We start from the raw sequence: 15,820 nt of genomic DNA on the forward strand, positions 1-15,820 counted from the left end.
GAGCTGAGCCCTGATTACAAGGCTGAACGCAGCGTCACAATGACAGCTGGTCGGCCCCGGAGGAGAGGGGTCACCACAGGGTCACAGAGAGAGAGAGAGAGAGAGAGAGAGAGAGAGAGAGAGAGAGAGAGAGAGAGAGAGAGATGGGGAAAGATGTCCTGTCTCGGTCTGTTGTCATGGGCAACGGGAGCCCGCATGCGTGCGTCAGTAGCACTTAGCCTTTAGCACCCGTAGCGGCTAATTGCTAGCGGCTTCACTGGAGCGATGAGAGGAGATCATTCAAGGGTCACGACTTCCCAGCAGACTGTGAATGACTTATCGTCACTGGCGTCGTGAGACCTTGTATAGCTCCATGTTTGTTGTTTTATTTATTTAGGGTTTTTTTGGGCGGAGGGGGCGGGGGGGGAGATTATAATGTCCTACTTCAGACTGTCATAAAAAAGTAACAAATGGCCGATCTACAAGCTCAACAAGTGTTCAAAACTGTTAAGATTCGGGATTTATAAATTCACGCACACACAGTTATAGAATATGGACATTTCTGCATATTTTGTGCATATTTGTGCTGACAGCGGCGATACGCCGTGATGCATGAGACCCGTCTAAGACATATCTAAGTCCATTATCTGCTCAGCACTTCCAATTTATTAGGGATATTAACAATTACTCAGCCACGATTAATTGACAATAAGAATCTACTGTATTGAATTAAAACGATTAAGCAAATTAATTTGCACATTACGCCGTTCTTCTGCAGTTGTGTCTGTCAATGGGAGGTTGTCTGTGAAATGTGATAGCATCTTTCCCTACTTTTAATTCATGTTCTATTCCTCAGACTAAAATGCAATAAATATCACCACACGTAAGATACAACTGTTCCCAGGCTTTTAGCTATATCTAAACGTGGGTGGTTTGATACGGTCAACAGAAAATGTCTTCTCATTAAAGTGACATACCTTACGTCCATCATAATGGCACATCACAATGCAAACACATTACGGCTCCTACAGTGGTTAAGGAATATAATGTCAATTTTGGATTATGAACCATACATAATGTTAGTTATGTTATAGTTACAACTTTCAGAGTTACAGATCTGTAAGGAAAACAAACACTTGGTTGGATGGATGCTGTGATTGACCAATCAGAATGGAGCTTTCGTCAAGCTGTGTAATAATGTATAGCAGAGTGTAGGGCGTATAGGGGTGTGCCCCTTTGGTCTAGCGTGTTGGCTCTATACACGCAGGAGTCCCGGGTTCGGATTCAAGTTTCAAGTTTATTTGAAAAACATCCTTGCATAACAATTACGATGTTTCTTACACTCTGAGACACAAGAGGACAAGAGGATCGCTCTATTACAAAAACAACAAAAAAACTAATAATCAACTATCAAACAACGCTAAAAAGGTTTCTATTACTTCTGGTAAAGCTTGTACGCTCTCGGCTGACCTGTGTCAATAAATGGCGGCGTGTTTCCAAGTGCAGCTGCCCCTTCTGCTTAGAACAAAGTATAGTGCAGGTGTGTGTGTGTGTGTGTGTGTGTGTGTGTGTGTGTGTGTGCGCGTGTGTGTGCAGTGTGTGCATGTGTGTGAGCACATGTATCGCGTGTGCATATATCGCTGCTGTGGCCTGCACACCCCTAATAACCCCCCCTCCTCCCTCTTCCGCTGCCCCCCCCCCTCCCCCATGTCGTCCTCCGCAGTGCCAGACTCCTCCTCCGCCAAGCCCAGCCCCGCCCTTCCTCTTCCTGTTCCACGTGGCCCCGCCTACAACCCGTCTGCTCCGCCCCCTAGCAGCAGCAGCAGCAGCGGCGGCAGCACCAATGGCAAGCGCCCCCCTGCCGGAGGCCACTCCCACCAGACAGCAGCCCCTCCTCCTTCTCCCCAGCCGCCTCCTCAGCAATCCCAGCAGCCTTTGCAGCAGCAGCAGCAGCGCTACCCGGCCAGAGAGGTGCCACCCCGCTTCCGCCAGCATGGTGGCGCCACCGCAGTCGTCGAGCACAAACAAGTATTCACTTTTTTTTTTTTTTTCTTTTGTGTTTTGTATACTTGACCCATTTAGACCTGAGGACGATTCCACAAAATGTCTTGTGACAGTGTTCTGAAAAACCCCCATCTGAAAATAGATGCCCCCCCCCCCCCCCAGAAGCAGAGATTTGAGCTCTGAAAGGATATATATTCAAATATTTGTGACACATTTTCACAATTTTTCAAAAATCGCAGATCTACAAGCACTCGGTGCCACGCTATGAGCTTGTAGATCTGCTATTTTTCAACAGCTAAAGCATAACATAATGCTTAAAACACCAAAAAGGGGTTCCCGACCAGAATGAGTTAACACATTTTGAGCTGAGGACGATTCTACAAATGTCTTCTAAATGCTGACCGTTTTCTGAAAAACCCTATGTTTCTATGTCAGTCGTTCTCCAAACATGTTCAGGTCAAGGACCCCCACAAATATAATGTAATTGGCCGCCGACACCCATCTGCAAATATGTTCCAGGGACCCCCCCCCCCCCCATGCAGAAGCAAGGATTTGAGTTTAAAAAGTTTGCTCTGAAAGAATATATATTCAAAGATTTGCACCACATATTCACAGTTTTTCAAAAATAGCAGATCTACAAGCTCGTAGCGCGGCACCAAGTGCCGCACTATGAGCTTGTAGATCGGCTATTTTTCAACAGTATCACGTAATGCTTAAAACACCAAACGTAGATAGTAGGCTTATAGTCTGTATGCAGAATGTCCCATTTCACATTTTCAAATGTAGAAAAATCATTTGAAAATAGTACATTTTTCAAAGTCGGCTATTTTCAAATATAGGGCTGAAAATGTCAATTGCATGTTTTGTAACGATGATTCAAATCTACAAAATAAACTAGTAACTAAAGTTATTTTTAAATAAATGCAGTGGAGTTAAAAGTAGGATATTTTTGTACCTCCTGTAAACAGCTGCTGAAGAGAGGCCAGCCGCTGCCCCCCGGCACCCTGCCCCTCGCTATCGCCAACCCCACGGGGCGCCACGCCCACACTGCCGCCACAGCCGAGCAACAGACGCCATCGTCGTCATCATCATCTTCCTCGTCCAGCCTGCAAACAGGTCAGCCTCAAACACACACGCGCGCACACACACACACACACACACACACACACAGTCGGTCGACCCGGTCCTCCTTGTGGTGCGATGTGATTCGAGGGACGAGGGTGCAGGCTAGCTAGCTGATGACGCTCCCGACTCGGCACCCTGCCTTGTCGCTGTCCTCCGATAGAGGCTCCCGACTCGGCACCCTGCCTGGATCGCTGTCCTCCGATAGAGGTAGAGTAGAGTGTGGGAGAAATAGGTTAAATAGAACAAACAAAGATGCATACATGTATACATTCATACATACATTCAAATTGAATGATCAATTGTGTCAAATGCAGCCGTTAGATCTAGAAGTAAGAGAACATGTTTCATGTTTCTTGTCAGCAGACACCCTAAGATGAATTTGTTATGCACATCATTGTTCTGTAGAAACACTTAAAATTGATGAAAGATGCATTTTTCTAAAACCTTGCCCAGAAAGGGCAGATTAGAAATGGGTCGATAGTTACCCAACACAGAGGGATCAAGTACACGCGGTAAGGGTCCATTTGGAAGCCCCTCAAGGAACCCTGAGGGACCCCACTTTGAGAACCACTGCTAAAACCCAGCTGTGTGTTTACAGTACAGTACAGACCCAACCGGCTGGGTCAGAATAGAATCAGTGAGTCTGTTTACAGTACAGTACAGACCCAACCGGCTGGGTCAAAATAGAATCGGTGAGTCTGTTTACAGTACAGTACAGATCCAACCGGCTGGGTCAGAATATAATCAGTGAGTCTGCTGCTGCTGGCGCTGTGAGAGAGAGAGGGGCTCCTTGTGTGTTTGTGTATACGTGCGTCAGGCACGTGCACAGAGTGTTAGAGAGGCAGGGGCTGAAATCCCATAAGAGGGCTGCACTTATGGCCCAGAGTTGTGAAAATGGCAGATCTACAAGCTCACAAAGTGTCGTGCTGCGACACGTTGAGAGCTTGCAGATCCGCTATTTCCGGGGCACAGCCCAGCACTCTTTATCTACTGGAGATGCGGTGTGACGACATGGATTTAGTGAAATGCTAAATGCCCCGTTCAAGTTCAGGAGACTTCAGAAAAAGAAAAAGAAAATCTCCTGAATGCTGCCTTCCGGTATATGCCATGGAAAGGAGAGTTGTGGCATTTGCATTTATTTCACCCAGAGGCGGAAGGTTCTTATAACGGCAGTGGGTACATGCAGCCACGCCCCCCCCCCCCCCCCCCCCAGCGGTGGAAAAAAAACGAGTTTTGTTTTTTCGGTTGGTACTTTATTTACAGTTTGTTAATGAACGCAGCCAGTCGCTTTGGTGAATTTCTGATCAATGTTATTAGGTCATGAATAACTACCATGAAATCACGAAACACTTTGACGTTTTCGACAACATCCTGCACTACTAAATTCAGGACATGTGCGGTGCAGTGAATGTAAAGAGCCCGAGGCTCCAGCGCCTGCATTCGGGCTTGCAAGCCTGTTTTGGAACCAGCCATGTTCGCTGCACCATCATAACACTGTCCTCGGAGTTTACTTATCGGCAGTGAGTATCTCGTCAACACGTCTTTTAACAGCAGGAAAAGTGCCTCGGATGTTGTGCTGTGGACAGTGGGTGCATATACTGCATATTATTGATATATTTTGCCAAAATGCCAGTGGGTTCATTTGCGCCTCTGAACCCACGGAGTTGACGCCTCTGCTTTCACCATATAGTGAATGCTGCATTGGTGGTCTGGAAGGAGGGCAGTTGCTTTACAGACGGGTAAAAGGGCATGAGGCTCAAGCCCCCTTTGACGTGTATGTGTGTGTTCACCTCCCTGCCGTGTGTGTCAGTCCAGCCCTCCAGTTAGCCTAGCTGCTGCTTGTGGTTAATCTCAGCGCATCACAGTGAAGCCCATGGGGTCCCGCATGGTTTGTTTTAGAGAGGATGCTATAATCTGATAACAACAGAACACCAGCGTGCCACTCGTCTGGGGAGGAGAACGCTGAGTTATACTTTATTTTGTTTTATTTTTTTTTGCTTTCGTGATGAAAACATCATGGAAGAGGCCCAAGTTGGTGGTTCCTATATAGCTCTACGTCGACGACACATTTATCCCTCTCTCTCTCTCTCTCTCTCTCTCTCTCTCTCTCTCTCTCTCTCTCTCTCTCTCTCTCCCTGAGAAAACATGGCATGTGTCCAGTACTGTGGGCTGTAGTGACTCATGGCTTACGGTAAAAATGCTGCTGCTTCTCTCCGCCCCTCTCTGGCACAACATTCACTGTTCTTCTCTCTGGAGAGAGAGAGAGAGAGACAGACAGACAGACAGACAGACAGACAGACAGACAGACAGACATGTCCTATGTCAAAATATGCCACAGACACTCACAAAATGTACATATACACAATGATACACCATAAACAAAACACATAAACAGTTACTTATGGATACATCGTTCTCCAACGTAACTGAACTGAATTTCCTTCTCTATGAATTTTCCTAAAAGAAAAACTTCCTGTTTTTTTTTTTCATTCAAAAGGCTAGGCACTGGTTTTGATTCTGCATATTGTGTATATCAATGCTCTCTACGGTCAGTCACACTAGGCCAGCTGTGCATCCCTCTGCAGTGATTCTTAAAGGGACACTTCACCCTTTTTGCAAAAAAATATATGTTAATGATGTTTAGAAGCTTTCGATCACTTTCCTGGGGGTATTTATGTGTGTAATATGTGGTTTTAGATATTTTAGATTGTAGCAGTGAGCCTGTTGTCTCTGATGGACACTGGTCTCACTACCTTCCTGGACTACAATTCCCATAATTCTTTGGTGCACTGCTCCTCCTTGTGGATAGGGGGGAGAGCTGTCTTACTGAGACAACATGTAGTCCAGGAAGGAAGTGAGCCCAGTGTCCATGACATCAGAGATAACAGGCTCACTGCTACAATCTAAAATATCTAAAACCACATACCGTTATTACACACATAAATACCCCCAGGAAAGTGTTCTAAAGCTCCTAAACGTCATTAACATATATTCTTTTGCAAAAAGGGTGAAGTGTCCCTTTAAGGGTGACTCGTGCACATTCTGCACAAGCACACGGACATATACTGTACATACATTCGAGCGTATAGGCCGGGGTCCGCGGCCAAACAAACATAAATCAATCTTGCCGCGAGCGCACTGTGTACTGCATGCGGTAATAAGGCAGTGGCAGCTTAAAGAAAACATATTCTGTGGACATGTAGGGCTCCTAATAGTGCAACATGCACGTGCATCGGGCCGTGACCGCCCCCGCGCAAGACATTATCTAACAACGTAGAGCGTCCTGTAACCAGAACCACATCCCAGCTATAGCCCATTTTGGACGGGAAGTGGGAACCCCTTTTTTAAGCATTATGTTATGCTTTAGCTGTTGAAAAATAGCAGATCTACAAGCTCATAGTGAACTTGTAGGTCTGCTATTTTTGAAAAATCGTGAACATTTTTTAAGTCAAATCTTTGCTTCTGCGAGGTCCCTGGAACAACATATTTGAGACGGGAGTCGGCGGCCAATTACATATCATTTTTGGGGGTCCTTGACATGAAAAATGTTTGAGAACAAGTTTTTTTTTCTGAAAACTGTCATGATTTAGACGACATTTGTAGAATCGTCCCCAGGTCTAAATGGGCTAGGGTAGGATCGAACCGTACCGTACCGGATCGGATCTCCCTCCAGCAGCCGGCCTCTGGAATTCCAGCACCCGTGGGGCCCCGTCTGTACCCTCCCCCCCCAGTCCTTAGCTCTTATACCTGCCAACATCAGCAGTATAACACACTGTGTGTCTGTATTCATTCCTCCACCCCCCCCACACCCACCCGCACCTCCTCTGTTTCTTTCTTCCTCTCCTCTGTCATCCTTCGCTTCATCTCTCGTTACTCCGTCACGCGTCGCCTCTCGCGTAAAGAAGTGGGTCTGCTACGCCGAGCCTACGTGTCCCCCCTGTGTGTGTGTGTAGTAATGTATGTGCACGCACGGGTGTGTGTGTGTGTGTGAGTGCGTGCGCGTGTGTGTGTGTGTGTGCGACTGCCTGTGCCGTGCCACGTTTGTCTGCGTGTTTTACACATGTGTATAACGCGGCTCTCTCGATGCAACGGCGGTTAAACTCCACATAATACACAAACATAACGTCCAGCTTGTGCATTCTGCTGGCTTCCTGCACCGCTAGGACACACGCACACACACACACATATCACACACACACACACACACACACCTCACACACACAACGTGGAAGGGCAGCGGTTTAGTGTGAAGTGTCCTTGACGGCGTGCAGGCGTACAGGACGGATAACCGTGTTAATAGCGTGTCTGGGTTAGCGGCGGCAGCGCGCAGACTGCTGCTACTGCCTGGGGAATCCCCCCACGTCTTCAGGTCATGTGATTAGACCCCCCCCCCCCACCACCCCTCTCTCTCCCATCTCTCCCTATATGTCTCTCTGCCCCTCAGTCGTATTTCAACATTCTCATCTCCTTGCATGTCACGTCATCGGCTTTGTCTGTCTGTCTGTCTGTCTGTCTGTCTGTCTGTCTGTCTGTCTGTCTGTCTGTCTGTCTGTCGGACAGTCTGTCTGTCTGTCTGTCTGTCTGTCTGTCGGACCGGCGGACAGTCTGTCTGTCTGTCTGTCTGTCTGTTTGTGCGTGCCTCCCGTTTATGAAGAGTTCCCCTCGTGTTGTGTCTTCCCCTGAATGCAGCTAATGATCCACATGCCAGGGCCGTTTTAGAGAGAGCGAGACTATTTTAAGCATGGCACGTCGGAGGAAGCCCTTGACCCGGTTGGCGTGTTCCCCCGGAGACTGAACGGAAACAGGATCTTCTCCGTCCCTCTGCATGTCGGACGATGGTCTGGGACGAGGGGGACACTTTGGGGGACACTTCAGGGGCACCAGGCATACACGTGGGTCTCTGCGTTGTTGTCAGTGTCCTGCCCTTGGGATGACTTTGGTTAAACGGCGCCACACCACCACCAACAAAGACCTTTTGTTTACAAGGCATCTACGTTTAAGAGACGAGAATGCTTTGTGACGGCGAACAGTAAATGGTGCTCGCTCTACTTCCATCCTGACCCACTGCCCTGACGTTCATTTATATTCTGTGCTTTTCATTCACAGAACATTCACAAAATATAGCCCATCTATATATCAACCTTTTGACGCTATAGAGCGCCGCAGTCCCCGCCCCCTTTCAGAAAGCGAGTGGCCCAGGAAGTGAAAGCCCCATGCATTCTGCCATCGGCACTTTTAATATAATTTATTTAAAGACGGTTACGCCGCGGACAAAGCCAATTCGGATCGTGACGAATCATGACAATGAACACAATATTTTGGGCCGATCAAATAATTTATAAGACGAAAAATAAAACAAATAGTGTTGTCTCCTGACTTTCTTTTCTTCTTTCTAATGATTTGATCGTCCCAAAATATTGTGTTCATTGTCATGATTCGTCACGATCAGAATTGGCTTTGTCCGCGGCGTAACCGTCTTTAAATAAATTATATTAAAAGTGCCGATGGCAGAATGCATGGGGCTTTCACTTCCTGGGCCACTCGCTTTTCTGAAAGGGGGCGGGGACTGCGGCGCTCTATTGGCAAGCAGGTTTCTAAACGGTCTGCATGGGACAGGGCCAGGCGGCCAGTAGACTAATGGTGCCATGTGAGGACAAATTATTGCCCAGCCTTGTGGTTAATAATGAATTTCATTTTTTATATATTTTCTATGCACTATGTGCCTACTCAAAGCGCTTCATTCATACATTGGGAGGTGAAGTGGCGAACAGTCGACGCCAGCGTCCTCACTTCCCACATTCACACTGACCTACTCATTGGAGGCAGTGTGGGGTTCAGTGTCTTGCCCAAGGACACTTTGACATGTGGACAGGAGGAGCCGGGATTCGAACCGCCGACCCATGGATCATTGGACATGGGATCATTGGCTGCGACGCGTTGTGGGCTTGTAGATCAGCTATTAAAATAGTCATTACGACAGCATCAAGGCTCGGCCTCCAAAATACATTTTAGTCGACTAAATCGACTGTATACGATTTAGTCGACTAAAATCTTATGATATTTAGTCGACTGAAACTAGACTAAAACATTATCGGTGACTAAAACTAAATGATAACTATTCAAGAGACTATGACTAAAACTAAAATCAAAATGTGCTGTCAAAAACAAAACTGGTGAATGGGTGAACGTAATGCACAATCTATGCAAAGCGCTTCGGATAAAAGCAATATGTGAATGCACCATTCAAACGCATGCAGTCCTAGTAATAATATGACATGACTGTAATTTCTCAATAAAAAAAAACCCTACAAATTGGGTTGATTTGCCACTTGAAGAAGGCCAGTTATGTTTGGGCCTGTCCCGCTGTGCTGTGTGTCGGTCCAGACTGACCACTGTTCCATGTTTCACCACATCAAAGACCAGCGCTGCTCTCACTAGAGACAACACTGTGAGTGTTCCCAGCGCTGCTCTCACTAGAGACAACACTGTGAGTGTTATCATTGCTCAGCGTCAGAAGGAGGATCGTTGGGCTGCTGCGACTCAAATGAAGACATTTGCTGTTATTTTAAAGATTATTTAAAGCTATTTCCTCAACTTAGAAATATGTTCAGAAGCATCTTCCATAAAACCCAATGCCTCAGATATGTAATAGAAACCAAGGATCCTCTCCTCTTCTCTTCCTCTTCCTCTTCCTCTTCCTCTTCCTCTTCCTCTTCCTCTTCCTCTTCCTCTTCTCTTCCTTTCCCTCTCCTCTCCCCTGGGGGACATCATTAGGCTGAAACTATGACAAAAAATGTTCGTCCACTACCTTTTTTCACTGACGCAAACTAAATGGAAACTAAGCTACGATGACTAAAACTAAGACTAAATATAGTGACAATTGTGTCAACAAATACAAACTAGACTAAAATGTTAGGAAGGGACTAGTGGACAAGAGCTCCAGTATAAGTCATTTTACACTTGGTTGCATGATGCGTTGTGAGCTTGTAGATCTGCTATTTTCAGCAAGTTTTGCTTATAGAAAGTTCTGGGTCATCCTTAGTATTCAAACAGAACCACATCCACCATCTAATCTGCTCTGTGCGTGTGTAATATGAATTCCTTTCTCTGTATTCATGGACTCCTCCTACCCACTCCCGGTACAGACACATGCAGTCTGGTTGAATCTCAGCGGGGGTTCCTGGAGACTGCGGAGGATTAGACACAGCTGGCTGATTAGATGTATCTGTCTGGCTGACAGATCTCTATCGCCGGTTATTCATGATGATGTGTCCTGATTTTCAAATGTATATAATTATAAGATGTATGGAGAAAAAAAAAAAACATTGAGCTGTAGCCAATCTGTTATGAAGCCCAAGTCCTCGAACCACACACCAAAGGGTCGGGTTGGGACAAAACTGTTTTTGGTGTGATCTACCGTATACCTTACAAAAGGTTTTGTCCCAACCCGACCCTTTGGTGTGGTTAATTGGGCTTTAGCCCAAAATGCTAATCAATTGAACGTCATTGAGAAGTGAGTCATGGACATCTTCTGATATTTATTTTTTATCGACATTCAACCCACAGAACGAGCAGGAGCCTGGGTTTTATAAAAGAGAGAAAGGTTTGCCATCTCATCCGAGCTTCCCGGAAGTGTGTGTGTGTGAGCATACTCCTGTGCGTGCGTGCGTGCGTGCGTGCATGCGTGCGTGCGTGCGTGCGCTCACACAAACATTGCATATGTCCTGCACGTGCGTGCAAGAGAGAGAGATAGGGGGGGGGGGGGGGAGTGTCAGGCATGGGTTTGCATGAGGGGTCTTTATTTACACACAAAGGAGGGGGGGGGGTGAGATGCTACTGACAGCATGGTGGCACCAGGCAACCTTCACACACACACACACACACACACACTCAGCCATAATGTGTCTCTTGTTCTCGGCGGGACTTTGACTCATTGTGCCGGTCCGTAGGACGCTGCACGGAGCAATGTGCAAACAATACAACTCTCTCTCTCTCTCTCTCTCTCTCTCTCTCTCTCTCTCTCTCTCTCTGAGCTAGCGTGTACTGTAGGGAGTATGTGGTGTTGATCTACGACATCGTGTGCACGCGCGTGTGTGCGTGGGCGTTTTGCCACCAACATTGTTTAGTTGTTTGTTTTCAAAGAGAGAGAGAGAGAGAGAGAGAGAGAGAGAGAGACAGCAGAGTCCAGTCCCCCACAGACTGACCCCAGCAGCCAGACAGCAGAGTCCAGTCCCCCACAGACTGACCCCAGCAGCCAGACAGCAGAGTCCAGTCCTCCACAGACTGACCCCAGCAGCATGGCAACAGAGTCCAGTCCTCCACAGACTGACCCCAGCAGCATGGCTACAGAGCCCATACGACCCAGCCATCCACAAAACAACGCAGCCCCTCCAGCCCTGCAGTCAGCTCCTCCCCCAGCCAGAGTAGAGTCAACCACAGAGGAACAGGGACCACGAGGTCACCAGCCCCCTAAAACGGCAATCCTCATAGACTCCAATGGTAAATTTATGGAGCACAGGAAGATGTTCCCTCACCACACCGTGGGGAAGTTTTGGTGCCCGCACACTGACAAAGCCCTCCAACTTCTTTGTCACAAAGAACTTTGCGACCCTGACAACATCATCATCCACACTGGAACCAATGACCTGCACCACAAGGGAGAGAATGTATCAGAGGCTGTCATCAAAGTGGCTCAGAAAGCGTGCAGGGCGTTTCCTAGGGCCAACATCACTATCTCTACACTGCTGCCACGGAAGGACTTCCCCTGGGACCGGATCCACAACATAAACCGGCTGATCACCTCTGGATGTGCAACACTAAACAATGTCAGCATTGCCCATCACCCCACTCTGACATCTGAACACCTACATGACCACGTTCACCTGGACCGGGAGCATGTATGGATGTTTGCTGAGGACCTGAGAAGGACAGCAGCTGATGGAGAGCGCTCCGACCCACACTCCACCACAGGACCACCCCGGCTCAGCCAGAGACACCAGCGCACACCACGCCGATCAGAGGAGAGGAGCCTGACATCAGACCAACTGAATAGAGCCCAGCCTACAAGAGGTCAACTTACTAGACCCCAGCCTACAAGAGATCAACCTACTAGACCCCGGCCTACCAGAGCCCAGCCTACTAGAGCCCAGCCTACTAGAACCCAACCTACCAGAGTCCAGCCAACTGGAGACCAATCCAGCAGAATGCCACCCACTACACATCAGGCAGGCAACAGTGCCAGGCCTCGAGAGCACTTATCTGGAGCATCATATGCAGGAACACAGCCTGACGCAGTCCAAACTGTGCCACATCCCGGGATACAGCCTACATATGCACAGGTAGTAGCCAACAACTCCTCAAACATCGGAGAGGTGAAGCAACTGCTACAACTGATCTTTAGGATTCTTGGGTAAAACATAATACAGGCTGTTGCTTGCTCCTTATTAGTTCCCAAGTGTATGCTATGCTTCATGTACTGAAGCGTTTTTGTTACAAATTGAAGGTTCTATTTTATTTTATATATATATATATTTTTTTAATTCTGACGCAGTTTTACTTGCCACTATAATTTATCTATATTTGTAATTGATTATTAATGCAATCTATATCTATTAGCTCATGGAACATTCAGGGCCTGTGCTCCTCGGCTTTTGGGCTGAAGAGTACAGACCCAGAATTCATCTCTAGCATAAAAGGTCAAGATATTGTCATACTATTAGAAACTTGGTGTCGAGATGATACATACACCGGTTGTCCCTCAAACTATAGAGAAATCTTACTACCATCCCTCAAAAACAAACACGTACGTCTTGGTAGAGATTCAGGTGGAGTTATTGTGTGGTATAAAGAGGATCTGTCATCTCATATACAAATTATTAAAAAAGCATCAACACACATCTGGCTTAAGCTAAACAAAAATATTGCCAAATGTGATAATGATTTATATATATGTGCGGCATACACCCCTCCGCTTGAGTCGCCATATTATAATGATAACTTTTTTGATAATCTCCATACAGAGCTAGGGCATTACCAGGCCCAGGGTAATGTCCTACTGGTAGGAGATTTAAATGCTCGAACAGGATGTGAACCTGACATAGTGTATCCTACTGGTAACAATCACATCTTTGGGCAGTCCTCTTTACACCTCAGCCCCACCACCAGACACAGACACAACCTAGACCATGTTGTCAACAAACTGGGGAAAGAGCTTTTACATCTGTGTCGCTCCTTAGGTCTGTATATGCTTAACGGCAGGATGAAGGGGGACTCTTTGGGGAGGTTCACCTATTGTTCAGCTCTTGGGACTAGCGTAGTGGACTATGCCGTCACTGACATGGACCCCTACCTCATCAGTGCATTCACTGTTAGACCACAGACCCCTCTATCAGACCACTGTCAAATCAATGTATATATAAAACCAGCTGTACACACAATCACAACACAACCAGAGCCCTGCAAATTACATAAAATACATCACAAATACAAATGGGCTCCTGATGGTGAAGATAGATTTGAAAAAGCAGTTACCTCACCTGAAATCTCTGGTCTAATTAACACACTGCTCTCCCAACAGTTTCAACCAAATCAATTAACCATGGCTGTTAATCAAATAAATCAAATTTACAATAAATCAGCCGATAAAGCAGGACTTACCAAAAACAGCTCTAAATCCAAACAGAGACTGAAAAAGGAAGATTGGTATGACAAAGACTGCAAAGATATCAGAAAACAATTACGACAGCAGTCCAACCTTAAACACCGCCAACCAAAAGACACAGACCTGCGCCAAACTTATGTTGAAACATTGAGAGAGTATAAACAGTTAATCAGACATAAGAAGAAACAATATTACGATCAGAAACTAAGGGAAATTGAGGAGTCCATTAACCAAAATCAGTTCTGGGAGAGATGGAACAACTTAAAGAGCAAAAAAGAAAACCTGGCATTACAAAATGGAAACATTTGGAAAGACCATTTTGAAAAATTATTTGAGCAAATATCCCCCAAAGATCTCAATCATCAACAAAATCTAATTAGAGACAAATTGACAATCCTAGAATCAACAATAAAAACTAATCAGAACCCCCTCGACTATCCAATCTTAATTAAAGAATTAGAAGACAACATAAAAAAGCTTAAATCTGGCAAAGCATGTGGCCCTGACGGTATCATGTCAGAGATGTTAAAACACAGCAGCTCTGAGCTCAAACAGGCCCTGCTTAAGTTGTTCAATCTCGTTCTTCAGTCAGGTTGCTTTCCTGAGATATGGAGCCGGGGGCTCATATCCCCAATATATAAGAGTGGAGATAAATGGGACCCTAACAATTACCGAGGCATATGTGTGAGCAGTAATCTGGGGAAGGTGTTTTGCAGCATCATTAATGCCCGGATGCTGGCCTTCCTTACGGAACACAATGCCCTGAGTAAAGGGCAAATTGGCTTTCTACCAAATCACCGCACCACTGACCATATTTACACTCTACATAGTCTAATTAGCCACCACGTTCACCAAAAAAGTAAGGGTAAGATCTTCGCATGTTTCATTGATTTTAAAAAGGCATTTGATTCCATTTGGCAAGAGGGACTATATTACAAAATTCTCCAAATCGGTGTAGGAGGTAAAATTTATGACATAATTAAATCAATGTATGTCAATAACAAATGTGGAGTGAAACTTGGTGACAAATCTACAGATCTGTTCACTCAAGGGAGAGGTGTTTTTCAGGGCAACAGCCTGTCTCCAACACTATTTAACATCTACATTAATGATTTAGCATTACTGTTGGAGCAGTCTGGAACCCCCGGCCTAACCCTTGACAATAAGGAAGTCAAATTCCTGCTCTATGCGGACGACCTGGTGCTGCTGTCTCCCACACAACAAGGACTGCAGCAGCACCTGGACCTGTTGGAGCAGTACTGTCAGAACTGGGCCCTGACTGTAAATCTGAACAAATCCAAAGTCATGATTTTCCAAAAGAAGGCCAGATCTCAGGAAAACAAATATCAATTTAAATTAGGAAACACACCTTTAGATCACACCCTGTATTACGATTACCTGGGACTTAAGATTAGTGCCTCAGGTAACTTTGGTCTGGCAGTGAATTCACTAAAAGATAAAGCATGCAGAGCATTTTATGCCATTAGGAGAACATTTTATAAAATTGATATCCCTGTTAGAATCTGGATAAAAATATTTGACAGCATTATCCAACCAATTGCTCTCTATGGTAGTGAGGTTTGGGGTCCACTCAGTCACCAGGACTACACTAAATGGGACAAACATCCCACAGAAACCCTGCATGCAGAATTCTGTAGATCCATATTAAACATCCAAAGGAAAACACCAACCAACGCATGCAGGGCAGAATTAGGCCGTTACCCATTAATTATCAACATTAGGAAAAGAACACTAAAGTTTTGGCTACATCTTAAATCAAGCCCCCAAGACAGCCTGGGATTCCAGGCCCTGCAATCCCAGGAGATGAAACCCCAAAAGAGTCCCTTCTGCAAACTAGTCCTTGGACTTATTGATCAGCTACCACAGAACAGTGTCCAGCCTCAACCTCAGACCAGCACTGCTTTGCAACCACTAATTAGAGTCAACCAAATTATTAAACAAATAAAATACACATATCTGGAACATTGGAACAATCAAACCAAAACTCAAAACAAACTTAATTGTTATCTGGCCCTAAAACATGAATATAAA

The 15,820-nt window shown here is 45.9% G+C and overlaps 1 protein-coding gene across 1 annotated transcript in view; it reads left to right on the forward strand.

The window, feature by feature from the left end:
* The window catches only part of LOC308324433 (uncharacterized protein), a 90,510-nt gene that overhangs the window by 28,855 nt on the left and 45,835 nt on the right, over positions 1 to 15,820 (forward strand). Inside the window, exons 4-5 of the mRNA XM_080776480.1 lie at positions 1,703 to 2,007; positions 2,952 to 3,099. Of these exons, the coding sequence (XP_080632606.1) occupies positions 1,703 to 2,007; positions 2,952 to 3,099 (453 nt within the window). The remainder of the gene's footprint in view (positions 1 to 1,702; positions 2,008 to 2,951; positions 3,100 to 15,820) is intronic.

The sequence above is a fragment of the Protomyctophum bolini genome (genome assembly GCF_963924005.1).
Source record: "Protomyctophum bolini genome assembly, chromosome: 11".
NCBI lineage: Eukaryota > Metazoa > Chordata > Actinopteri > Myctophiformes > Myctophidae > Protomyctophum > Protomyctophum bolini.